Source organism: Anas platyrhynchos, chromosome 4, assembly GCF_047663525.1.
Source record: "Anas platyrhynchos isolate ZD024472 breed Pekin duck chromosome 4, IASCAAS_PekinDuck_T2T, whole genome shotgun sequence".
NCBI classification, from domain to species: Eukaryota; Metazoa; Chordata; class Aves; order Anseriformes; family Anatidae; genus Anas; species Anas platyrhynchos.
The window spans coordinates 24,429,774-24,457,417 of NC_092590.1; the positions used below are offsets into that span (position 1 = coordinate 24,429,774).

General features: G+C 37.5%; 1 protein-coding gene across 32 annotated transcripts in view; it reads right to left on the bottom strand.

The window, feature by feature from the left end:
* Positions 1 to 27,644, bottom strand: part of TENM3 (teneurin transmembrane protein 3) — a 1,327,252-nt gene that overhangs the window by 113,179 nt on the left and 1,186,429 nt on the right. For 21 of the 32 annotated variants that reach the window (XM_072037263.1, XM_072037264.1, XM_072037262.1 and 18 more), the window contains 3 exons: positions 23,028 to 23,265; positions 17,864 to 17,956; positions 4,192 to 4,430 (listed from right to left, as the gene is read on the bottom strand). In XM_072037263.1, coding sequence (XP_071893364.1) covers positions 4,192 to 4,430; positions 17,864 to 17,956; positions 23,028 to 23,265 — 570 coding nt within the window. The remainder of the gene's footprint in view (positions 1 to 4,191; positions 4,431 to 17,863; positions 17,957 to 23,027; positions 23,266 to 27,644) is intronic. The other 11 variants (XM_038177891.2, XM_038177887.2, XM_038177894.2 and 8 more) reach the window with 2 other exon arrangements.

Sequence of the window (27,644 nt, forward strand, 5' to 3'; positions counted from 1 at the left end):
CTGACTGAGGAAAACCACTTGCCTGTTTGGTCCCCATGCAAGTGAAAATGGCACTAACCTCTTGTATCAACTTAGCTAATGTCAAGACAATGCCATTGGCAATGGAAACCCTGTTGCCAAAGCAATTCCCCGGCTAGAAAGAGGGGCACTGATATCCCAAATTCTCATTAATTTCATCTACTGTGAATTTGCACTAAAGAAAAAGTAATTAGTACTGTACCAATTATTCCTTTAATGTAGCTGGTCAGAACCTATGCTATGCAACAACATACTGAAAACAACTGATATAATTCTCTGTAATTGAACAGGGGATTCTTCTGTTAAAAGAACACACATCCAAGAACAACAAACCGCTCCCTTTAGTAACAGAGTGGATAGAGAAGATCCAAAAGCTAGAATTGGCAGGTACATACTGCTCATTACATACAAAACTCTGATGTTTCACCTAGGCATTTGCTCTACCAAACTTTTCCTGCATTCATTCACTGCAAAAGATGGATGCTGAATGAGATGGTAAGTCACAGGGAGAAAAAGGATAAAGTTCTGTTTTGTCTTGCACGTTGTAAAGTTGGACTCTATTTCTGGCTCACACAGACTGCCTGTACAAAGTTTGGGTAAAATATTCATGTGTATATAAAAAAAGAGGTCAAGCTAAGGCAATGTCATATTTCTTACTCTTTCATGACTTAAATTTAAGACTATTCTTGCTAGTCTTCCAAACAGGGAAATAGAAAAGAGTTATTTCTGAAGTTTTCTAAAAAATGTTCATGCTGTAAAAAAAAATGTCATCTTCCTTGGTTGCAAATCTGATTATGAATAGCCGTTAGCCAAATGAGCAGCTTAAAGAAATTCCAGTGTAATCTCAATCCCCAAACTAAGCAGTTTATATTCTTTATTCTCTTTCTTTATAATACTCTATTTCAGGAAGATGTTCGTTGAATCCTTTACTTTAAACTGGAGCTGGTTTTTAACTCCACTCTCCTATATATGCTGTACTATGTCTTGGTTAAGCACTTCTTACTTGCATGTTTCTCTTGCTTAACTCATTGTTTCTCAATAGTTTAACAGTAGACGAACCCTTCAATAAGAAGGTCAACATTTTCCACAACTCACATTTATTTTCTCTAAAAATTAGCAGGTCTCATTGACAGGAATGGTAAGTTTCAACATTCTGAATATTTTAAATGGCTGAGAGACTACCAGTGCTCAAAAGTCAAGAGTATGCAGGGAGGCTGGCAGTGAGACTTTCCTTTCTTTGGACAAAAATAATGTTTTCAACTCCTTGTGACCTCCAAGACTGCATTAAGTGGCCTTACAGCGTAGCACTTGCTGCGGTCCCTTTCTGAGCTGACATCTGCTGCTCTCACCTTCTCTTTGTAGACTTTATAAACATAGGAGTCTTTCCTGTCACAGTGATGGAAGAAGTGCAAGACAGACAGGACTCAGTGTAGCTCCCCTCCACTGGTGGGGCTAATTGACTGCGCAGTTCTGCAAAGGCAGACATGAAGTCTAGCAAACTGCCTCTTCTGCCTTATGTTGTCTAAGCAAAGGGATCCATAGTCACTTTCTCTACCCCATATCCACTGCAACTAAAGGAAGCCTGGGCATAACATGTTGATCACTGCCCTTTCCAAGAAGGGCCCAGTTACATCACCGGTCCCTGGGTGAGCGATCCAGTTAGGCCTTCGACCTGCAGCTGCCACAGTCACGCAGTGGACATGGGCCATACTGTGCTCCTTATCAATGCGCACTGGCATATTTTACAGCAATGGCTGTAGTGTTTTAATGCTTATAGCAATGTCTCCCTGTGAAGTCAAAAACACGTCTCAAACTGGCTTCACAGATGTGACATGCCACCTCAGCTGCTGTAGGCCTCAGCAGACAAGCCAGATCACTGTTTTAGAGGCATGTCACACAGTGCTAGAGGTCACACGATACCACAGCCCTTCCTAATGTTTTATTTTATTATCAATTTCCTCCTCTTTCAATTCCTCTTTCATACCTACAGTATGAAATATTTAACCAAGACGAAGGACTATTTCCATCTTACATAAATGATTTCCACCAATTTATACTTAGATGGCCTATTAAACGGAGAGTATTTCTGATATTATGTCTGCAGAGATGGGAAAACCACATATATGAATGAGTGTAATCCATTCATGGTTTTATGGACCCCAAGTTCTCCAGAGAGCATCCCTGAGTGCTGGATTTTACATTTAGATTGCTGAGCTAGCTGAAATATGTGTAATATCACCAGTAGGCAAAGAGCTCCCTATTGACTACAGGCAGAGGAAGGCCCTTGTGCATTGTTTATTTCAGCAAGTACGTGAGCTGGCATGTGCCCATGAAATGTACAGCTATATTTGTCTTTTTTTTTTTTTTTTTTTTTTTTTTTTTACAGAGTATTTGAATAAATGATATGTGGAGCTGAAAGCTCTCACTCACTGGAAAGCCTGGTTCTTTTTCTTGAACACAGGAATAGAGGCACATTAGACATGCTTATATTTCTTAATGTGCCTGCGGGAGAAATAATCCAGTACAGCTATCTTCTTGTGCCCCTCAAATTCATAAGTAGTCTCGCTCATTCGGGCCTGCAAAGTGTAGAGTTCAGTTCACAATCAGGTCTTCAATATTTTACTATCTGTATGGCTATTCTTCCCAGTTCTTGACAGCGATACTGCATATTGAATTCCTTCTTTCATATTTATGTATTTTTTTAGTAGCGGATGTTTGGTTGTAGTGATTTAAGAGGCAATATTATGAAGACTGAGCACAATTACTGTATTTTATAAGTGGGATTATTTGAATCCCACTTTAAAAAAGATGCAGTGTCAAAGCTTAACTCTACACTGCACCTTCATACTGCTGTGCACATTCGCATAAAAAAAATCCAAGGCATGCAATGGACTGGGCAGCAGTGGCAAGCCCTACATTTGTACACATGCATTTTGCTCTTTGGGGCTCACAGCTGAGGTGGAAAGGGTGCTCTGGGGGTTCTGCTTAGCCAGTGCAGAGATGAATTTCTCCAGCTACCCAGCAACCCACTTCCTTGCATTGTTCACAGGAGCTTCAGCCCAGTAAGAACTACTTCAAAGGCTTTATACAGCTTATGCTCTGCCTTGGATTGAAATGTAGCAAGCCTGTTTCAACAAAGGCAATGAAGATTTAAGGATCACAGGGCCTTCTAGGCTTTATTATTAATTTAACCTGATTTTAAAACGAGGGAGAGAAGGAGAGATTGACTCCCCCCCTTCCTTTTCTTTTCTTGACTTCTTAAGACTCTGAATTGGAACACAATCAATGCCTTACAAAAAACAGACCCTTAAATTTTCATTTTTGATTTTAACTTCTAATTAACAAATCAGTGTTTGAGGACCATTTAAGGACTCAGAGGTAACAAAATCTGTAATCTGGACCAAGCCATGGAAGAAGTTATGCACACATACATAATAAGCCTGTTCTCTTCCCACACTGAAGTCAATCATGTTTTTGTCATGGGCAAGTGATTCCCCCACTAACTGCCTAAACCTCAAATTATATGATATTTAGAAGAAGCATTTATGAAATTAAATAAAGTGAAGAAAAAATAAAAGAAATTATGTAAATTTCAAGTTGGCAAAAATTAACAAACAGAGAAAACAGTAAGTAATTAAAAATAAACACCCCACAAGAGAGGAAGAAGTCTCTTCTTCTCTGCATGTTGTCCTTTTGGACATTTATTTTCCCTACCTTGCAATCAAAGTCTATATTAGACTTTTGCACTAGCTATACACACAAACATACATGTATATAATGATGAAATAAGTTATAATTCCTAAATGCTCTATTAGTTACATTTCATGCAGAATGAGAAGAGTATCACGGATATGCTGGAAGCCATATTCACGTCACAGAACTTTATAGCCTGCATTTTGCATATATGTTTGTAAGTACTAGACACCACGTATCTTAATTGCAATTTGAATACTTCTTTGAAATTAGTTCATGCATTGTCATGCCACAGGGTGCTTGCAAAGTATTCAGATTTTCTATCATCTCAAAATAATTAGGCGGTTTCATTAAGTCATTGTTGTGGTTTTTACTTTTACCAAAAACTCTGCTATAAATGAAGGTTGAGATGGGACAGCACATCTACAGTCCATCAGACACCCCTATTTATGATGACAGTTATGAAAAAAAGGAACTTACCTATAAAGTAGGACAGCAGTATTGCCAGCAGCACTGAGACCCCTACAGCACAGAGAGCAGTACATTTCCAGCTACAGTACTTCGAAGACTTCTTGAATTTAAAAGCACTTCTGGACAGAGTGTTCCTAGGTAGTGGCCGAGTAGGAGGGGAATAAACAGAGCCGGATGCCATTGTGTACCCTGGTGTTGCAGTACTGAACAGCGGTGTGGTCCCTGTTCCTGTTTTGAATAGGAAATGCCTGTGGAAGGAAAGAGTGTATGGTAAACTACACATGTAAATTAAGCTGGAGCACAGGCAGTCACACTGCTTTTGTTTCATGTTGACTATTTTTCAAATGTCTACTAGCATCCAGTATGCAAAGGGTCATAAAAACAACACTTGTCACAGCACTTGCACTTTAAAAAGGCACTTTCATTGTAAGAAAAGATTGAAAAACCCCAAAACATGACTGATACACTGGTATCCAGATAAGAAACAGAACTACCAAAAAATACTGTATGGTAGAGAGGAGGTCTCTCAGAGTTTATCCAACAAGTACGGACGGGCTTTCTACTGCTGTTTATTTTTGTTGGCTTCCACTACAGACTACAGGGAACTCCATTAAAAAGTCAATATTATGCAATCTGACTGTAGCCCATACTACTTATCACAGTTTTCTTGGGTCAAGTACAAAGAAAACAGCAATCTTTCAGATATAAACTTTTGGCAATTTTGCCAGAATTACTCAGTTAAAAGATTTTTGTTGTGTCCTAACTACACAGTACACTAATTCATATCTCCTTGCACATAATCTTACTGTATCAAGATCTGATTATGGATACAGCAGCTAGTTACAGTCTGGCAAGTACTCTAAGGATGTGTATTACTAAGCACTCAGAAAGAATCCCTGCCAGAATCAGAAATGAGAAGCAAAGCCAAATTTAAGACACACTCTGTGAGTTAACAATAAGCTTAATTTAAATTAAAATTTCTCAAGGAAATACTATTCCCTGAGTTTACCTCGTTACATCAGAATCCTTCTATTTTAGTTCACACTAGCATATTTTTTTTGGCAGAGCCTCTTAAAGGAAGCATGGTGTAGAGGCTTATACTACCTGGAGTTTTCCTCCTGACACATATATACAACTCTACAAACAAAACTGAAGTGGAAGACCTTTGCACCAGGGTTTTTTTTCCACTGATTTGTTATGTTGGCAAATCTGTAGTGCATGGCCTGGCCTACTATAATCAGGCTTTGCAAAGTGAATGCATTATAACTAAAAACGGTAAGAAAGCCCACTGTGGAGAAGTTTGAACTTACCAAGTGGAGAAACAGCTGCACAGAACGACAGAGGTGTTTGCATTTTTAGTGGGTAAGAGGCACTCATGAATTGCTGATAGCCAGGTCCTCCTGAAGCCTAGTAAGAGCAAGTCTATGCTGTTTTTGTCTACTGCATGCCACATATACAGCATGGGTCAGAGGCTCCAGCACCCCATGAGCTAGCTAGGAGGGGAAAGCCCTCTAGGCTACACCACCTGACAATGGGCTCGTCAGGACCAATTCTTGGCTGATGGGACTTTTATCCTCCAGAAGCCTTGCTTGCATCTTTGCATGATAATGTACTGACCTATACAAGTACAGTGGCTTCACTGGAAATGTGCTGTGGAGACACTCAAAATTAATTTGCCCCACTGCACCCTGAGAGAAATACCAGATCATCAGAGTTTGTTATTTGCACGTGGTTTTGCTGCAGGAGGTTAATAGATAAATTTGAACATCTTGGCATATGCTCCCTCCTTGAAAATATATGCATCACAAACACAATCCCATGAAATATACTATATGCAGTTTTCTTCGCTTTGAACAACCTGAAACTTGCTGGCAGTAGCAACAGATGGATATATACTAGATCTACTGATGCAAAACAGCACATCCAAGTTTTTCTTAGCTTCTGAGCCTGGAGGATTATTAACGATTTCAAAAGACAATGCCCTCGTGGTTTAAATCCTCTCTAAGACACTATTTCATTAAAAGTTGTGACATTTTCTATGTAGCAAACACCAAAATAAAAACACTTAGCCCAATATAAAAGATGTTTTAACTTGGAATATTGTTACTTTAATCTTACGGATACACAGAAGCATGTAGATTCATTAAGCTCTGATAAAGCATCTTATCCACTTGACCTTTACTGCTCTTCAATTTCTGGCTACACATAGTAAATGATATCTCCAGGTATATCTACATGGATCTCAAGATAACAACAAACAACAAAGGCTGTTTCCTTCTCAGTGCATAATGAATACTGCTTTCGGGGACTGAAGGAAAGCCACACAGCAGATATAATAATACTCCTAAATATCAGCTTTCACGTTAAAAAGAAGCTGCCTGACCAACATCCCCCTGTCTCACTGTTTGGCTCAACAGACCAAAAATGGAAACTTGCATTATACAAGCACTTGAACGGAACTCCACACAGTCTACGCTTTAACAAAATAATGCAACAAAACAGTCAGCCTCTGATCTTTTTTCTTCTTTTTTCTCTGAGAAAGTGAGAGCTGAGATGTTGGCTTTGGTACAGCACAGCCTACCAGAGACTGTAATCCACATTCTCAAAGCCTTTGAGGAGTTAATCCCGTAGATAAACCTGGGAGATGGCCGCATATCTGTGGTGGTGTGAGCTGTCACAGTTCTGACAGTCCACCTCAGGCATCAAGGCAATGAAAGAAAATTGTAACTTTTATATGTGAATTCAGCAGTGTGCAGACTTAGGCAGCACGCAGCACGACTCCTCACTTCAAGCTATTCCTCCCTTGCTTTGAATCACATTAATACAATGCCAGAGTGGTTGTACCGACTGGCTGGAGGCTGCTGGGGGAAAAAATACGGAGAGAGTAAAATAATGACAAAAAAACCTGACTGGCATCTTCCTCTGGGTTAAGAAAATTTGTTTGGATCTCTCTCTTTCTAATGAGTGGAGTTACTAACAAAGTTGTCAGAGACTCTCCTGCTACATTAACTCAGTGATCAGTATTTAAAGTGCAATGCTATCAGGCCTGCACATCTTGTCTGCCTCTCTGAGCCATGCCAAACAGCATTCCTATGAGATGAGCAGAAGGATATGGTATCTGACAACAAATCCAGGCTGCTTCCAGATAATGCCGAACTTCTTTGTGCTCTTGAAATATAATCTATCCACAAATGATTTTAATTATCTATATATCCATTTATCTTGCCTTTTCAAACCATGGTACTTGAGTAGCTATTTTCTAAAGCCTAAACTGTTTGCACTATTTGACCAGGCACTGATTTACCAGCAATTACACTACTTTTCCTCTCATAGGGAGCTTATAGCATCTGTAATAGTGTATCTTCCATTCAAAATTGATCATTTAACAAGCACTTGCTAAATCTTCGTGTAAGTAGCACTTTAAATATTTTATTAAAGCTTCAGAGTAAAAAATTCCATTGAACCGTGGTAATATTTTACAAGACAAGCTAGTTCTGTTATCATGTAAATCAATTCATTTTTAAAGCAAATAATCTTCTACTTTTATGTTTATTCAAAATATACTTCTGTCTGCTAATTCAATGTACATTTCTGTTAAAAAGTGCAGCTAATCTTAAAATTTTAGGTGGGAAGAATTTAGTACCTAGCAGTTCTGAACTACAGCTTGATGGTAAAATGGAAAGTTATGTCATAAAACGAATCCTTGCTTGCAAAGGCAGCGGGGAAGTCACCTTATTTCACGAATGGCAGGCATTGCACCTACCTTTCCTCTTTTAAAAGGTAAGACAGAAATAAAGTAGCAAAACCCAAAGAAGTCAAGTAAGAAAATTAAGTCAAGTAAGAAGTCAAGTAAGAAAACTTGTGAATAACAATAAAACAATCATTCTTTTAATTGAACTTAGTACTCTCTGTGTATCAGGGGCTGGTGTGCACCTGCTGCCATCCAGATGATTTTTTTTTTCCTCCTCAAGCTCAGGGTGAGGATTCATACCAAATAAGATTTCTTCACTGCTGCCACTTCCTCTGTGGAAAATAAAATTGAAGTAACCTCTACTAAATTCGGTAAATGGGAAAGCAGGATGGGAAAAAAGTGATAAAAAAACAGGAGTTGGGCAGAAAGATTAAATTAACTGGAAACTGTGTCTTTTGAGAAATGGAGATAGATTACAAAAACATTCAAGGACAGTAAGGCTCAGACCACAAACCCAAATACTTTTGATAGAAGGTAGCCCAGTGTCCAGCAACGCAAATGCAATTTAGAATAACTTTCCTTACAAAAATATCTGTGACAAAATCTTTCCACCTCAGTTTAGAAAAAAAATGGATACTGCACATTAATGAATGCAGTATTACGTAAACGTGTCTGGAAGTCCCTGAAGTCCAGATCACCAGAGGCGCAGTTATTACATTAATAAAGTATCACAAAACAAAAAGGACCGTTCTACACTACTTTTAAAGACGTTGGTCTAAAAGTTTATACAATTATTGAATATTTTTAACATCCATAATATAACACCTACATTAGATACGTGACTTTTTTTTTTTTTTTTTTTTTTTAGCTTATACTGATTTGTAGATTTTAGCAAAGGTGATTTGTAGCTGCGATTTCTCTGGTTTTGGGCATTGTATACAGAATGCTTTGCAGATGCTTGAAGACTATCTTACCATTTCCAACAACTTTCTTAGCAGCATTTTAGTTTTGTTTTAGAATAGGTCATACAGCACAACCCCACGAAGAGAGTGCAAAATCCCATGGCAAATATGTCACAACATACTACAAGTTACACAGGACTCTATTACAAAATTCATTCTAAATAAGGAAACGTGAAGAAGGCTCTAAGTACGTCAGAACATGAATCGTGTTTTATCAGGTTTTGTCCTGTTTTTCAAAGTGAGACTGGAAGGAAGCCACTGTTATTTTTCTGTAATGCAGATTATGACAGTGACCAGACACTCCTGTCCTCCTCATCTTAAATGCTACAACACCCTCGATCCAGAATAAAACTGTATTTAGAATAAATGTGTTTAAAAAACCATATCCTTCCCTTCCAAATGTATATGTTCCCTTCCAAACAGTACACCTTGTGTACTGTTGTGTACTACCAACACCTGAAGAATCTGGAGCATACAAACTCTATCAGTTTGGTTGCACTTCTGCATAGAGAGACTCCACGAAGGTCAGTAACGTATTTCATAGTGCCTTGGCACATAGGATCTAAACACAGACTGAAGTTTTCTTACAGTAATGTCTTTTACACTGCCTAAAATGTTGTCTGTTTTATCCATGGTGATCAATTAACACCATGATGGTGTTAATTATATGTAGCTCTTCAGATTCTTACAGACCGTGATAGGAAGTCCACTGAGGAAGAAAATCTGTAATTTTTTATAAATTCTCCCTGACCTGAGATTTTGAAGGAAATCTCTTTTTTTAAAAAACAAAACAAAACAAAACAAAAAAACAGTGTAAGGGGAAGATTCCTGTAAATATATGTGCTACAACGAGCATGTTAGTTTGTTCCAAAAAATTGTAAAGATAATTGTATTTGATAGAGAAACACAGATTTTGTACACATAACTGTTAACTGTAACCAAATAGGCAGAAAGAGACATTACCACAGCTGGGTGGATCACCAGGGACAGTATCTTGTCTAAAAGTGGCCAGTGCAAAATGAAAAACTGAAAGTCTTCCAGACTTCTTATTCTCTAACAGTTCACAACTCAGGTTTCACAGATGTCTTGTGGCATTCAGTTCTGTAGGCTGAACACGCGTTGTGTCAAAATGTGTTTTCTTCTATCTATTTCAATTTAAATTCAACCAATTGTTTCCTTGTTCTTGTATAATGAATATGTACTGTTTGCCCTGCAGTATATAACGACAACATCTTCATAAAACTACTCTTTGATTCATTTTATTTCTAGGATAAAACATGCAAATGCATTAAAAAATAATTGCTTAAAGCAAATAAAAAAAAGAAGAAAAATCAAGATTTAGGTTCTTTATGGGTCAGCCAAAGACAACTGTGGAGTGGAGGAAGACTATGTTCAGATACCTGTTGTTCTGGTGCAGAATATAACAAAATTGGCATTCAGAAAACAACTGAACAGAAACTGACTTGTGTGGAGACAAAAGTGAAAAGAAAACCTGCCCCTAACATATATATATATATATATATTTATTTTTTTTTGTATTTGGTTCTTTTACCCTTAGGTACCAAAAGACCTTCAGCTATGTAAGCATATCTGTGAGTCTCTGAAATTTTATTTTGTGGGAGTCCACTAATCTAATAAATTTGACTCATTTGTTCTCCTTGCTATTTGAGAAAAAACCTGGACATACTAGCTATTGCCAGCAGGAGAGCTCGCTGTTGGACCACAAGCTTACTGCAGTTTGCCTTATCAGCCACGGCAGTACCATTCTTCCTTCCGTAATCACAGTTTACCTGCTTTATGAAATGAGCAGACCAATTTTCATACTGTGGAGCACAGGTTTATCTACCCTCAAAAACCAACTCAAATCACACTCTAGTGAGTGAGCCAGTATCTCACGCTATTAAAAATTATCAATTTGCCTCTAAGGAGCGTTGAATATATGGACATTATTATATGAAGAAAGAAATTTGTAAGCAAGTCAAGGTAAATGTTCTTATCTGTTCTGCTGAGGTTCTCAATCTGTTACACTGGATTCACTCTGAGGCATGATGCAGTATATCTACACATTTGACATCTAAAATTAGGAACACATCAATCATATTCTGATATCCTCAAGAGGTAGAAAAAACTTCTGTTGAATCTACTTCAAGTGAACACGGGTTGAGAGAAATGTAAATTTTAGTGGATTTATGTTTTGGTGATACATGTACATTTCAGGACTAGTACTTCAAGAGACACAACTTTGCTGCTCAGAAAGTGACAGTACTCCTAATGGCTTGATTTTGACGCTTCACGTAATGGTATTGCTGAGCTCATTAGAATAGAAACTGTAATTAATCTCTTTTGTACTGAATACATCTGTGATGACTGCTAACCTGAACAAAAAACAAAATAGCATGTTTTGTCTAAAAATGATCCTAATTCAAAAATCATCTTTCTGGACACAGCAACAATCATTAATTCTGCTTTTCAGAAGTGTAGTAGCACCTTCTATAACACCTTGGCAGCACTGTGAAGTTGATGTAAGCTAGGAAGACGTAAGGGTACCTACAGAATATCTTGTTATTTTTCTAGTGGTCTAAAGGGGCACTGAAGTTAGACAGAAGATACTTCTGAGGTGTGGGAGCTCTCATTCTCTATCTCAAATGCTTCCTTGCTGACATATGCAGAGATAGCAGGTGTCTATCTCTCTGAAGACCTATCATTTTCTTTGCCATTTCCATACAAAGAAATCAGTCAATCTTAAGGAATTAACGCAGGAGAGCATGGCTACATCTAGCTGCAGATATTGAAGCTTGGTCCAAGCTCTGTTATGTAAGTTTTTGTGTTTCCCTCTCCCTGACTTTCCTTAATCCAAACCAGCTGATTTTCTCCCTCCCTGGAATGGATTATCATGCTTGCTCTTTGTTTACGAAAAACATACCAGATACATTAGCTGTCAGAATCAGCAGAAAACCATTAACGGTGGAAAAAAACAGTGGTCCAAGATCACAATCAGTCACTGCACTGCATCTACTGGCTGGTGTGTTCTAAGTCTTGTCTGACCCTACTCATGCTGGATTGAACTGGGTTCCCTGAGTGAGACCATGACCCTCACCTGCCACGTGACATCAGAGAGCTCTGCCTGGCTCACTAATGGATAGATCACGTCAATAAATCTGATTCCTTGCACTGAGTTGAAGAAGCAGATGGAACGAGAAGATTAATCTCCACCAACTGACGTTACAGGGAAGATGTAAAAGAGATAACAGAAATTACTGGCTAGGTCTCATATGAACTCTAGTTCACTGATGCATGAGATCAGCATTCCCAGTAGGCTCCAAAAGGGATTGGATTTTTGTTTCTCTGTGAGCACTTCATGCCTGTCTTCATCTTCTGTTAACATTCTTCTGAGATGAAACCTTGTAGCTGGTGGTGTTTGCCCTTAGCACAGGCTTATGACTGACTTCCATAGAACCATACGGCTGCATTTAACACAAATCCAAGCCAGCACAGAAACTGCATTATGCTGTGAATTTGTCTCACTATATTTTCTGTGAAGAATTGGAAAAAAAAATACCTAGGAAGAGATAAAAGTGAATTTCCGCTTCCTCGGAGCCAATATTAATGCTACCATAATCCTGGAAAAAGCTCTAAGATCACATCAGATCAAATGATGATCAAAGTTTGGGAGAGAGACAGAAAGAGAGGAAAGCTATTACCCATATGCAAAAACAGAGGAAACGTCCGTGGGAACCGGAGATAAGCCTCTTGTAACAGCTTATTCAAATGTTTCAGAGAAATACTTTACATATGGTAACATCTGCTTGAATTTGGGTGGGTTTACACCGAGGACCCACTTTCTTCACAAACTAAAGACAAAAAAAAACAGTAGGGTTGCAAGTGCTTTCCTTGCTGCTTCTGTGTTCTTTCACATCTGGCCCCTGGCAGGTTATTGCTCTGCTGCTGGCTGTTGCTAGAGAGAGACTGAAGTCAGGCATAGCAATCCATAGCAGAAGCTTCCAGCAGCAATCCAGACATGACAGTATCTCAATCTCCTTTGGAAGCCACTGGTGACTTGCACCCAAAATCTCTTCCTTTGCAATGCACCTACCTTCTTGGTGGCATAAGTAAGAATATAGTGCTGTAGTAAGCACATGGCACTTGTAAAATTCCTATTAATGGTTCCTCAAAATTCAGATTTGGGCTGCTAGCTCTCTCCACTGAGAAAGAGGGGTTCACTTCAGTGTTGTACGGATACACGTATCTCAGATCAAAAGAACCAGTTAAATCAGCCTGTCCTGAGCCTGTTCTTTTGTGTTCCTCTCTGCTATGCTGCACTTTGTGAAGATGGGCAAGGGAAACAAACAGGGCTAAACTGCACTTTGTAGAAGTGAGCTGGGGAGACTGATGCAAAGAATGACTTGTGATGCTGGGTGGGCAAACCAAGAAACCTGCCACAGTTTCAGTTATTCACACTCTTCTCTGCAGTAAAGTCCCATTACCTGCCTGATAGAAGAAAGTGAAACTAGACTCATTTATTGCTCAAAAATATCAAGTGACTCTGTTCTCCTTACAGGCTTGCTTTGGGTATCTGAAAATGCTAGCACTCACAGTGACTTCCATCTAGGTTCTAGTAAGTAACATGGCCCTGGTTATTCTTGGTCACTGACACGCGCTTTGGAAGGAGGCAACACTTGGAGGGAACAGACTTCACAGCCTGTTACTGCATTTTTAGATAATGATAGTGCTTGTGCTGCTCCAGATCTCATCTCTCCAGAGGAAGAGAGGGTAAAGGAAAACATCTGAATTTTACAGTAACAACTGGAAATGCTCACGTCATAATCATAATCATAAATATAAATCATAAGGATTTATATTACAGTTCTTCATATTGTTCTTCTGCAATCATATCCCAACTGAGAGAGAGAGAGAGAAGTCTCTAAAATGAGGTATTCTAATCTTGGCCAGCTCCTTTCTTGAATATTGAGTAAGTTAAGCTTCCCGGGGAGAAAATCAAAGAGGAAAGGAAGGCCACTGTACTCATCCAATCCCTTTTACTACACTTGCAGTCTTTACTAAGCTGACAGAGAGCAATTATTTATTTATATATACATAAAAATTCATAAAAAAGATGGAGAGTAACTTTTCACTTGGACAGATAATTATAGGACAAGGGAGAACAATTTTCAATTAAAAGAGGGGAGATTTAGATTAGATGTTAGGAGAAAATTCTCTCAGAGGGTGGTGAGACACTGGCACAGGTTGCCCAGAGAAGCTACGGATGTCCCATCCCTGGAGGTTTTCAAGGCCAGGTTGGATGAAGCCCTGGGCAACCTGGTCTGGTGGGAGGTGTCCCTGCCTATGACAGGGGCTTGGAACTAGGTGGGCTTTAAGGCCCCTTCCAACCCAAGCTATTCTACAATTCTATAATGTGATTCAGTTGCTGCAAATGCCTCAAAATGTACATGGAAACAATTCCAGAAAAAAAGCACATGTGGTTAAAAAGAGAGACTCAGAGCTGCATTATTTACCCAAAATTTAGTTCAGAAGTTGAAACAAAGGTTGAAATTTCATCTGCAACAGAAAGACCTGATTGAGCTACTGGGCATTTTAAAAGGAACTAAAACCAGAGGGAAGTTGAAGAAGTGAACTATTACTCTGTCAGTGGCTGACAGGATCTGATTCTGCATCAAGCTACAAATGGGCTGAAGTTTCCATCATAATAGATTTGTGATCCTTAGCTCACTTATTGATGTCCATAGCTGTGGTTCTCTTGCAATTCTGAGTCTGTGATAACCCGTGCTGAACTCTGTGCTGCCGCTACTGCGTTACCAGCAGTCAATCAGACAGCCAGATTGATGCCACTGCAGTGACAGCACTGTCTTACAGCCAGTACCACCAAACTGCCAACTGTACAAATACCTGTGAGGCACCTACCATTCGTTTTTTCCAGTCCCTAATTGTTCCTTGGTGAAAACTTATATACTACGTTTGCATGCTCTTTTGTATGCAAAATACCAAAATCTATAAAAAGACTTCAGAGATCACCATTCAGGGACTCAGTAAGGCAGAGGATCACATCTTGTGTCCAGACTGGATGACAGTATTTTTTTTAAACAGTTTTCATGTTCTCTGATGCCTTCCTGAAGCTGGACTTCTCACTGTACAACCTACATTTACTGAGATCTTGTCTGCTGACAGTAGAAAGTCATCCAGTCTTTGCTTTGCCATGGTATTTGGCATCATTTTCTTACCTATCTGAATGTGATGGAAAGAATTTCCAGAATCTGTTAAAGTTCTTTTCTGGTTCAACTTGAGCTGCACTGATTGGGATGGTAGGCTCTACTGCAGGCATGCAACTGTAGAAAGAGGTTAGCTTTTGACTCTGTAACTCGTTACCTGCTTTATAGTCTTGACTTTTTTTTTTCCTTAATTTTTGTTTTGTTTTGTTTAACTTCTGATATTTTAAAGCAAATTTGACACTTCAGAGATTGTATTGAAAAATTTCTTATTGACATACACCATCACAGATACAAGGTCGTTGGTCTGGTTATTCCTGGTTTCTCACCTAGTAGAACACGTATCAGCAGCCAAGGTTTCTCATCATTTTGAGTTAGTCCTATAGGTTTTGAGGTACATACTATTTGAAACGGTTTCTCAAGCACTTACAAGTAGTGAAAGACATGGAATAATCTTGGGTTTCATCTCAGATATTCAGTTCCTAATAGCTCAGCATTTTATCTAAGTCCTACTTTGCCTAACCAACCACTCATGGTTTCTTCTTTTGGGCTACTCCATCTTAACCATTTGTACAGCTTCTCCTACTCCTTTTGTGCCCAGTTATGCCCAGATTTCTCTCCTCCACTCTGCACTCCTGGCTTCTTCCTCTCTTGAATTCAATTCACTATGGCCTTGTAACAACCTAGCCACTTTTAAACTGAGCTCTCCTGAACACATTTGCCAACCCATGACAAAAATCCCGTCTTTGCAATTGTTGCAAAGAATTCCCTCTTCACTACAACAGGTTTTCAAACCCTATCCCTGCGAAAAATGAAACTTTCAGAAAATAAGGAGATAGAAAGTGCTAGGAAGCTTAACAGTAAGAAATCTAAATGCAATCATTCACTAGATATTGGATCTCCTTTTTCAAATTCTGATACCTCGATAACTCAGACTTTCAGGTTAGATAAAAGAAAAACAGGCTATTTACTTCAAACTAAGATGATTTCTCAGGATGTATACAAGTGTACATTTAGATACTAGGGATAGCCATACCAAGTAAGGCCAACAATACTTACCATTAAAATACTAGAGATTTTGAACTGTCTTATGATAATTAATGCACTGTGCAAAAATCTCTCAAAGCTATAAACAACTATTTCTAAGGTCTAGACATATGAATCACTAGAGTTTCTATGCAAAATGTCTTTTCCTATTATCATTATTAACACTAAAATTGTCACATTCATTAGATTAATATCCTCTCCATACACCCTACAAACTGAGAAATAATATTTTGTAATGTAACACACACATGACATGAAAACAAAGAAACAAATATATAATGATTCTAACTGTGACTCAGTATGTTAGTGAGGCTGATAAACTGAATCTTCATGCTGATTGCATGTCGTAGTCTCAAATCTATTATGCTTTGGAACTGATGTGTTATTATCTCTGGACAACTTTCACACCAGGAAATGATCCCTGCTAGCATAATTTTAAAAATGAAGGGATTACAAACAAGATAAATTTCATTGTACCACTACCTGAACTAGTATCGACTAAAAGGAAATTCATACAACATAGTCCATTTGCCAAAATACCTGCATTTGGTGGTCCCATTACAAACATATAAAGTACAAACCAGGAACGTTTCTATTAACTTTGCTTCAGCAATTATGCATCTGAATCAGTATGCTGTGGTAAATGATCTACAGGGAATGATAATACATATATTTTTTAAATACAGTATGCTTACTTGTTTAAAAAAAATAAGAAGATGGTTTTTCTGGTTAGTATCTGCAGTACCTTTGAGTTTGCTGAAAATGAGTAACTAATTGAATTTAACACATAACTCCCTTACTGCTGCTGATTTAATTTGTGGCTAAGTGAAAGTTTAAGAGATTTTGGAATGTGAACCAGATCAATGTACAGCGTCAATATATTTTACAAATTAATGAGTTATTAACAGGCAGATGCAGATATTCTCATTTAAATCAAATAATACCTTATCCTTTTTATACTTTAAAGAGTTACAATTAGCAAAACAGAATTTGGACATGAAGTATTGATTTTCACTCTACTATTAACAAAAAAAAAAAGGCAAAGTTACAATTAATAATTCTTTTCAGAAATTGATTGCACTATGCTCTTTAACAAGCTGGAATTCACTAGAAATGATACTGCTTTGTCATGTCTTTTCTTTTTTTTTTTTGTGTGTAGATCAGAAACCAAGTATACTGATTTGGTAAAAGAGAGTCAAATTGTGGTTCAAACGGAAGACATTAATGATAAAGATTAATAGATATGGAACTTTTTTCTTATTATAAGGATTTATATCTACCTATCTATATTTATTAACAGTTCAAATATCAAACTAACTGGTAAGAATTGTTTATTCTGTAACATTTTATTTCTTTAAACTTCGATTGGTCAATCCTCATGCTACAATAACGAGGCATAATATTTCTAAAATAAACATTTGCTGAACAGTAAATTATTACAAACTAAGGATCAGATCTGGCAAATGCATAAGCATGCAAACAGTTTGCAGCAGCTTGCAGAATCAGGCCACAGAGAAATAATACAACCTCAACTGCAGTCTTATCTTCTTAAGTGAAAGCAAACTAGATTTGGCAGTTAAAGTTAACCATTCTTTACTATGAGTCAGTATGGCAAATTATTAAAAAAACACACAAGACATAAAGATGAAGAAGTCTGTTCCAGATGTTTTTTGACCACTGCAATCAGACATCTTAAAAAAAAACTCATTTTGCCTTCTGTGTCAACAGTTAGCATCATGCAAACACTTAGAGTCACATACCCATAACTGCTATCGTGATATGTTGGAGAAAACACATCCATCTCTATAAGGTTGTCATGACCATTTGCAAGGACTGCTTGATTTCCTAATTCTCTACATACAAAGATACAAAAAGATGAAATTAGAGCAGCAATTTCAAATTAAAGAATGGGATGATCCCCAAAACAAAATTCACTCATTCTGTTGACTAACTTTCATTTCCCATGGATGTCTAAACCTGCCACTGCATTTTTAATGCTGTATTTATCTGCCTTCTGTACTGTCTTTTGAGCTACATGCTGGACTGTAACTTGAAGACATGGTGTTACAAGGCTACCATTAGGTGGACACTACCCTTTGGTGATCTCTTCTTTCTGTGCAAGACCTTGAATAAAATTCCTGGCTGCTGCTGCTGGCAAGATAGTCTTGAAAACAGAACTTGAGTGCACAGTGGGAGATGTTTACTTGATGAGGCTGGACCAGAGATAAAGCAGTGAAAGAGAAGTGAGACTAGAAAAGCCAGTCTCTTGCTGGCTATCTGGCACAGGCAGTCAGACATGAAATGTGCAGAAGGCAGGCTACCAAGAGTGAGTGGAGATTTCATGTTCTGCAAATGATGCTGTACAGCAGCAGGGGAAGGAAAGGGAGCACCACAGACTCTGACTCTCTCAGGGAAAGGCAAGAAAACGAAAGGGGAGAAATATAACCAGGCACTATTACTTCTTTTACAGCTGTACATTACTTACTCTACCTAAACAAGGAAAATAATTGGTTTGGGAACTCTTCCTAAATTTGCGTCCATGCTTGCTTCAACAATTGCATCTCCCTGAAGTGGTAAATGACTACCTCAAGGAATACTGTGCAAATACTGTGCAAAATCTGGACTAGTGGTATTTGCCTAAGACACAGGGGACAAAACAGACAGTGTGCTCAAATTCCAAGTCTTCAGGGCGCCAGCAAGGGATTCACATGCTGGAAGGATGCCAGAGAGACCAAGCAAAAATCTAAATATACAGACTATTCTCACCAAGGGAAGCTTATAAGCATATGGACCCAGTGTGCTAGGATTCAAATACAGATGCTTATAAGCACCTGACTGCATAAGAAATCTACGCCACAAGAAAACATAACTTTTATTCATTCAGCTTTAGACTTTGAAAACAGTACTAGTTGTTTGCCCTGATGAACACGTCTAGCTTGTGCATATGTATGTTCTCAGAATTACGCCACACAGATCTTTAAAAATGTACTATTTCTCTCAGCAGTATATGTGAAATGGAGAACTATTTCCTCCATTCGCAGACCAGCAATGTGGTATAGCCAAAACAATGCTTGGGGTCTTTGGAAGAGCAGGCCTTGAACTCCACCCTCATTTGTGCCTTTATTTTGTACCATCCCTTTTCAATAAAAGTTACGTGTTTAATCAAGTCCATGTGTGAGAACTAGGAGGACTTACAGAATGAAACAATTTTGAATTTGATTAAACTGGACACTGCTTCAGTAGGTGGAATGCAAAAAATAGCTGCTTTGAGCAGACTTTAACCTCCAGCAACACTGTGCTTTTGCAGACAATCAATCAGCCTTTACACAAATTGATTTAAGACTACCCTGGAAACTATCAACACCCTTTCCACACCTTAATCAATACTGAAGGCGCTAGCGTCATTGGCAATCCACCCCAATAAAGACATATGGTTGTTCAGTGTTCATCACACTTTAGGAGTTCCTAAAATCTTCACGTCCTAAAATGAAGTTTGGATCAAGCTTGCAGAACTGTTTTGAAGTAACACATTCTAGGAGTTGTTTTGCCAGTATCACTTCTGAGATACTGTAGTAATTTAACTGAATGTTTCAAAATGCTGAACTGCTTTCCAGTCATCAAGTATTTCTTCAGCCATTTCCCTCTTTCTTCTTGGTAAAATTAGTAAATCAGTAACTGAATACAGTGATGTTCCTATGCATTCTATTTTTAAGTATAAGTTAGGGGTAAGAGAAGACTATGCAGTATCAGTATAAACTATGAAAAAACATCTTAATTTTTTGGTTTGTTTCTATGAAAAATTCACACTCCTTCATACAAAATACAGCTTCCTTTCAGAAATCTAGGTATGTTATATAGCAAATGAAGTAATAAAAAGCAAAGCTCTTCTTGGATACACATAAAATTCAGCATAGGCTCTGACTAAAGTTACGTAATATTTTCAGAGATTTATTCCTGGACTAGAATATGTAAATTTTCCCTTGCTGACAAATTTATCTTAGACATTCTGTGCCTAACATTAATAAATTATTGCCTAAGAGATGATACCAGCTTGCTTTTATAAACAAATTTATGAATTCTAACATACTCTTCCTCTGCTCAATTCTAGCATATGTAATTGATTGTGCATTAGAAAAATTCTGCACATTCAAATATTTATCAGAGAAAGAATTTAAAGAAGTGATTTACTAAGTATTCTTAAATATCGGTAGTTTAGATCCTACTAGAATAATAAGACATTAATGTAAGTAATGATCCTGATGCTCAAGAATAAATTACTAAAGCTAGTAGGTGAATAAAAACCTAAAGACCAAAGATAACTAACATTTAATTACTTAGTTGTCATTTATAAGATTTGAATACCTAGCATGTATTCATGTATTTGCATGATTTTGGCTGTCCAACATGTAATTCAAAGAACAAAATGTAAAGTTATTCAATATATTCATGCTTTTTATTCATCTAAGTTATTGTTATTCCATGGCGCTAGCTTCTCCAGGTGAACCTAACTCACAGCAAGTTGGGGAAGTGACAGATAGTAAAGACCATTAAATGCCAGTGAAAAGGTCCCACACTCTGCCAGAAATCAGCGGAATTGTGCAGGAAATAATTTCTTTCTTCCTTTTTTTTTTTTTTCCCTCCTTTTTTTCCTTCCTTTTTTCCTTTTTCTTATCTTTTTTTAAAGGTAGATCTGATTTAGCCCCAAAAGAGTGATGACAAGTTTTGCCACTTCTGAATAACCTCACTGTCTTTGAAATATGGCATCAAAGATACAAGATGCACTCATGCAATCCAAGTTTTGGTTTTAGAACTTCACAAAATTTTAAAGAAAGACTTAAAAAATATAAACTGGAATTTACTTGGATATTATTGGATATTGGACTTTATTAATCTATCACCTTACAGTTCATCCAATTACAGAGTAACAGCAGTGTTTTACACAAAAGTATTAACTCTACGCAGAACCAAATCACAGAATATTCTATTAAATATACAACTCAATGCAATGTTATAGAATATATATCTCGAAAGTCACCTCCATTACTACTGCAAAATAATAGGGACTAAAGCCTCCCTCAGGTTCTGTAAATACTTCCCTCTCACCTATGTACAAAACCAGCCTATTCGCTAGCCAGCTATACACGACAATAAGCTGTATTTCATTTTTATGACACCCATCACCAATATGAGCCTACAGAGATAGAAAGATAGCTGTGCATATATGCTGACGTTCACATTCTGTAGCTCTCAGTCAGTCATCTAAGTCCGATAAAAAATAAAAAAGCTTAGTAGGGCATAAGCTAAAATATTGCCAAAGATGAAATAAAGTTTCTTGTAGGCTGAGAAATGGATGAAGGAAGAAACCTATCAAAAAGTTGTTAATATAGTTGAAACTGAGCCTAAGAATCACACTCAATAGGGAACCTTAACGAAAAAGGGAAAAATCAATGACAAGTAAGATGGGTTCTTCACCTCAAGAGTTCCAACCAAGTGAGACTATTAGAAAAACTACTGTAGAGCTCTGTCAGTTTTAATGTGAAATTTTCACATTTCAGCTCCTGTAAAAAACCTGTTCCAAACTTGAACACTCAAATGCCCTTAGCTTCTCATCAGGAGCCTTTAAAAGATGAAAAGTTTATAATTGGCAAAAAAAATTTATAATCCAGGTTGGAAGTCACATTCTCATTCAAGTACTATGCCTTTTTCTTTATAGACATAAAGAAAACATATATGGCAGTGGAAGCAAACACCAAAGATCTTATCCATCTACAGAAGATTCACCAGCTATCCCGTAAATCTTCACCATCTTAGTACACTTTCCCACTACAAATTTACTCATTCTATTAAAAAAACCTTTTCTCTAATGCACTAAATTGTCTGAATATGATGATGAAATCTCTTCATTGGAATCCTACTCTACAGTGTTCAAGCTTCATAAACAATTCAGGAATATTTAAGAAAACTAAAAAAAGTGAATAGGCATTCCCCAAACCTGACACAAGAGTTACCTGAAACATGTGTAGGGACAAAACTACCTAATAAAGATTCTTAAGGTCACGTATGTTTTGACGTAGTCAAAATCAACTGGATTATCTTTACTTCACTACAAAATACTTGCTAAAGGGATTCAAAGACTGAAGTGATTTCATAAATATTTTCAAGAATTACTGTCAGCTTCAATATAGTTTAGTCTGATGACTAAATTGGAATATTATGGCTAATGCTAATAAAAAAAATTAGTGCTGATTGACTGTTACATGAGTATTAATTAATCACTGTAGGTAAATTCAGCTCTGTGCCAGTAAGTCCTATAATTTTTTTTTTACAGATCGTTTTGCATCATACATCATTTTGCATCTATAGAAGTTTGTGTCACCCTTTATATTAGCTGCTCCTTTCCTAGAGCTAGCTATCAATTCTAACAGACAAAAAAGAATGAGGACAAATTTATCATTATAGCAGAACTAAGTGAGTTCTTCTGTCTCACCAAACCCTAGACAAATTTAGGAAACATCCAGCTTCACACAGGTATTTCTTTAAAGCTACTAAGTGCTAGAGTTAAAGTATTACTGGAAGTTCTTTCACATTTGATCTGTATGGCAGTATGTATTTGACACATAACATATTTGGCAAGCAAGGCAAGAAATTACTTCAAACAGTCAAAAGTCACAGATTATGAACAGGAATGAAAATGCTCATCTGCAAAAAATAATACACTCTCTGAGTCCAATTACTGTGCAATAAACATTGTAAGGGAGAAGACTGGCATTGTGGATTTTGGAGAGAGGACAGAATTTTATAGTACTGAAAAGTTTTCAGCTTTGTTTGCTGAATAAGGGGAAGGATCTGCTGCTAGCTATCTGTCATCAAGTTAAATGTTTTCTTTAGAAGTGCCACAGTCTGTAGTAGTACCTAAGAAATTACCTGCTTTCCAGTGGCGCATTACTGCCAAGGACCCAGCTGTCCTGCAGCTGGACTGACTCAGGTGTGGTTTGCAGCTCGGCGGGCAAAGCAGCCGGCGGGGCCGGACTCTGATTCCTCCTATTTGTCAGTGAGTTTCTGTTAAGTGAGGTGATGGATGGGTGATGCTGTGCTGAATGTTGCTTGTGAGAAGGTGGCAAAGGCTGCAGGGTCGACTGGCCTTGGTTATTTGGAGGTTGTTCTAAGAAGAAAGAAAATTAAAGTTCGTTATACACCGTCTCAGCAGTTGCTACAACCAAAGCAGAATGTGAAATTCAATATAATCCTATCGTCTAATATATTTGCGTAGTATTCTATTAGCAGACATTCAGTGACATTCTCTAAGAGAGAGTTTACCCTTGATACACAAAGTTCTAATTAATATACAACAGATGGTAAAATTGCTTTTGGTTTTAATTTGTTTCTTTTTTTTTTTTTTTTTTTTTAATCTGGTTTTATTAACACCTACAGAAAACAGCATCTGACAGATCCCCTAATGTGCCTTTAGATTTCAGCTTTTTTTAACAAACCAACCCTGAAATTAAATGGGTAATTTCAGTAGAACACAAAGGTTTTCGAAAAGCATATAATCCCTGTAATTATTTAATGGTGTTTTTTAAGCTTTATTTAACTGCAATAAATTATTACAAGCTAGTTGCTAAACAGCAGTAGACTACTCTAGTTTAGTGCATTTCAAATAAGGCAGATCTGCACTATGATCTGCTAATAGATGCTAAGTATTCTTTAGCAGAAGGTCACTCTGTGAAGCAGATGTTGCTTCATGGATATTTAACAGACTGAATCACATCTGATTACAACGTCAGAAGACTCATATACTTAATGACCGTCACATCCATTAGAACACACACAGAACAGATTTTCCAATTTCACACTATGCAATATAAATACATTTTGGAGTACGTCACAGGTGATCAGAGATTCAGGCCATCAAAACAGTAGAGGAAATATTTTTTGACTTAACCAAAGCACATAACACCCATAAAGCTTAAAAAGAAAACCTCAGAACAACAAAGCACGCAATCAAGTACCCCCAAGAACGTTAGGTTTTATCAATCTGTTCTGTAAAAATCAGCAGGTAATAAGTCATAAAGAGAAGACAAACTTTGGCATACAACACAATGAACACAAAATAAAAAAATCCTCGACACTTCATTTGTAATGATTTAGAGATGACTGACGACACTTAAAAATGTAACACCTAACAAGATGGAATCCAAATTGCAATCTATTCTTTCCTAAAGTACTGCAGTAAAACATACTTAATAATGTAAATGAAACTTTTCAGCGGAGCAGAAGATACAGGGCGTGCACTTTACTTGTGCTATAAATTATTTTGTACAGTTTTTAATTTAGTTGTTTGATCTTCATAAACAATTCCCTGTTTGCAACTGGTTATAACTGCGAATTGTTACCAACCCAATAATACAGCCGTACAGAGAATGCAGGAAAAGTATTTCTGTTATAACAGATGTTACAGGTGACTATTATAAAAATAAGTTTATAGTGAGTGACTTCTCATGTCTTGAACACAAGAAAATTTAGGCATGCTAATGAATAGCCATACTAAACTCAAAGAAAAAATTTAGCTTTTGGAATCACTTCCAAGAAGCCCATTCCCCTTTCCAGTTTTCTTGTGTGGTCCATATGACTTCTGTTATGAACAACAGCAATGCTGAATCCGGCACAAAAATAATTTACTCAGCCAATAAAGTTTTCAGCACCAAAACCCTAACACATTCACAAAAAATTATCTTCTGGGAAGGACACCACTGATCGGCTTTGTCTTTACCAACACAGACGCAACGGGTGCTGCTGCATGTGGCTGAATCCCACATTTCAACAAGTCAGCTACAGGATAACAGAACAGACTAACACTAGCAGAGATTTTTTGCTCATGTCTACTTAAAATTTGATTTAGATTACAAGCTATTTATGAGCTGGTGCAGGATTAACTGTGGCCCTGTATTATATACAAATACATAGGTGTATGTGTGTACATAAATGTATATACATGCACGTCTGTGTAAATATTCATGCACATGTATAAATATATACACGTATGTATAAAATGATTAATTACAAGACAAGAAAAAAAATACAAGTGAAAGTAAATCCTTTTCATTTGTTTGTTTTTAATCAGAGAAATAAATCAATCAGAATTATTTCAGGGACCTGACTTCTCTGTCTTATTCCCCCCTTTGACTTTCCTACCTGCCAAGACTTGTTGAAGTGTTTCCCAGGATCAGTGCAACACCGTCCTCCTCTGCAGTTCCTACCATGTGAATCATTATTCTGGCATCCCTCTTCTTTAATGTCTCATCTCATTTAAAATCTCAGCTGTAAACCACTCTCTTATCTCTCTCTCATTACAGTTTAGTACCAAAGATCTAGCACCGTTCTCTGCTCAAGACAAAGCAAAACTAATGTTCTCCTCCACAGAGGAGGGTGTTGAGCAAGGGGACGAAGGCAGGCATGCAGACATGTCTCAGGTAGATGACAGACCTTCACCCAAACTACCAGGGAGTAAGAGGGAGAGTAAATGATATTTATGCATCCCAAAGTAAATGCTTAACTCTAGAAAATACATGGATTACATGCTGGGGGATTGAGATTGCTCCTCAGCCCACAGGGCCACTGTTCTTCCCCCAGATACTTCCTATGAACCTACAAAGCCCTCCTGCTATATAACATATAACCATTGCTGACACTGAAATTACAGAGTAGCATATAAAATACCTCAATAGTTGGAGGGATGGGCTTGTAATGATAAGGCACAGGCTAAAAGTGAAGTAGAAGAGCATAGCAAGTGCAGGCTCATGAAGACCACATGTCCTGGAAGGCCACCATCTCTCTCCATAGCATGCTGCTAAGTGACCTTTCCTAGCGTCTGAGGGCAAGTTCAACTGGCAGGGAATCTGCAGCCTACAACAATTGGAAGCGCCTGCAAAATCTGCAATGATTTATCCTTCTTCTAATTGTATAAGAGCTATAGATAGAATTGAACCTAACAAGGTTAGATTTTTCTGTAAGTCAATAGAGCTAAAATCTATATTCCTCTGAATTTCCTCAGTCCTGTGCTGTCACTCGAAATGAGAGATCACTCAGGACTGCTCTTTCAATCTTTTCTTCCACTTGCCAGATTTCCTGAATCTACTGATCTTTTGATTGCCACACAATTTCTAAACAGAAACGTCAATCTTATGCCACTGATTTGTGATGAAGAGACAACCATCACACCAGTCATGTTTTGAATGCTGTTCTTAAGCCTGAGCCAGATTCAGTGTTTTTTTACACTCCTCTTTTAAGAAGTTATTAGCTAAAGAACTGCTTTCAGTAGTATTGTGGATTTCACACAAAGCTATTAAAGTCTTGTGCAGTAACTAAGCCTATTGACATGAATGAAAGTGTCTCTGTTGTACCTGCAGAGAAACTGAGGCATCAATCTGGAGTGGTTCTTACAGATCTCCTGCAAAATCAGCGCCACAGCCAGAAAAACGCTGGATTTATGCTTTTCCTAATTAAATTAAAGAACTGATAAAGACAGTGGGAGTTTCATGAGACAGAATATTTGCTTGAAGCTCTGCAACACCAGACACTGGCAAAAATACTTCTGCACATGCTACAATGGCCAGTACAGAGATCCTCCTTCCTCTCTATCAGTCAGTTTGTTGGAAACTGTTCTTCCCTTGGTTACTGAAGAAAAATGGTACTGGGACTTGGCCAGGACCCTCAATGCAAACCCCTTATTAGAAATTGCTTTCTTAGAAAGTATCAGGAAAAAATAGTGTTCAAATCTGATAAAACACAACTGTGCTAAAATACTAACAAGTTATTGCAGGAACTTACAACTGCTTTGCTTTAAATTGGATTTTTAATGCTATCCCCATTGACTTAATCTCAATGGGAATGGCAGGTTTACTCCAAAACTAAGCAGGTACAGGTGGGCTTATGTCTAAAAATGCGAAGTTTTAATTATAGCTTTCACATTCTGTCTAGACTTTAATGACTGCAGAGCAACCCCATTCATCTTACAGAGATTTCTGCAGCAAGAAGCAAATGTAAATTGGCCTAGCAACTAGCATGTGCATTCAAGTTGTTCAGGTACAACAAAAAAACCCACACATCTTTGAAGTATTTGCTGCATAAGGCAACATCAGATAATTATGCATGTCAATGTATGTACAGAACTCAGAAAAATCACAAGAAATCATGTAGAAAGCTTTCTTACTACAGTTACATGAATTTTTCAAAACATATTAAAATTATTTACCCTAGGGAGCAACACTGAAGTGAAGCAGCCATTTCAGTTGTAGACGTAAATTGTATGCACTATGTAGCCTTTCTCAACACCTTTTTCTCTTTTCTTTTCCAAAAGAAGTAATTTACATTTAATTAATTTTTTATTTAATTCATACTGAGTTTGAACAGCATATGAAAGAATATAGAAAAACGCATCCATGGAAGTAAAAAGTGGGAGAGACGCATTGACAATAACTACTGCTGTTTGGGTTAATTCAGAAGGAGTAAAGCAGACTAAGTCTCCATGAAAAAAAAAAGGTA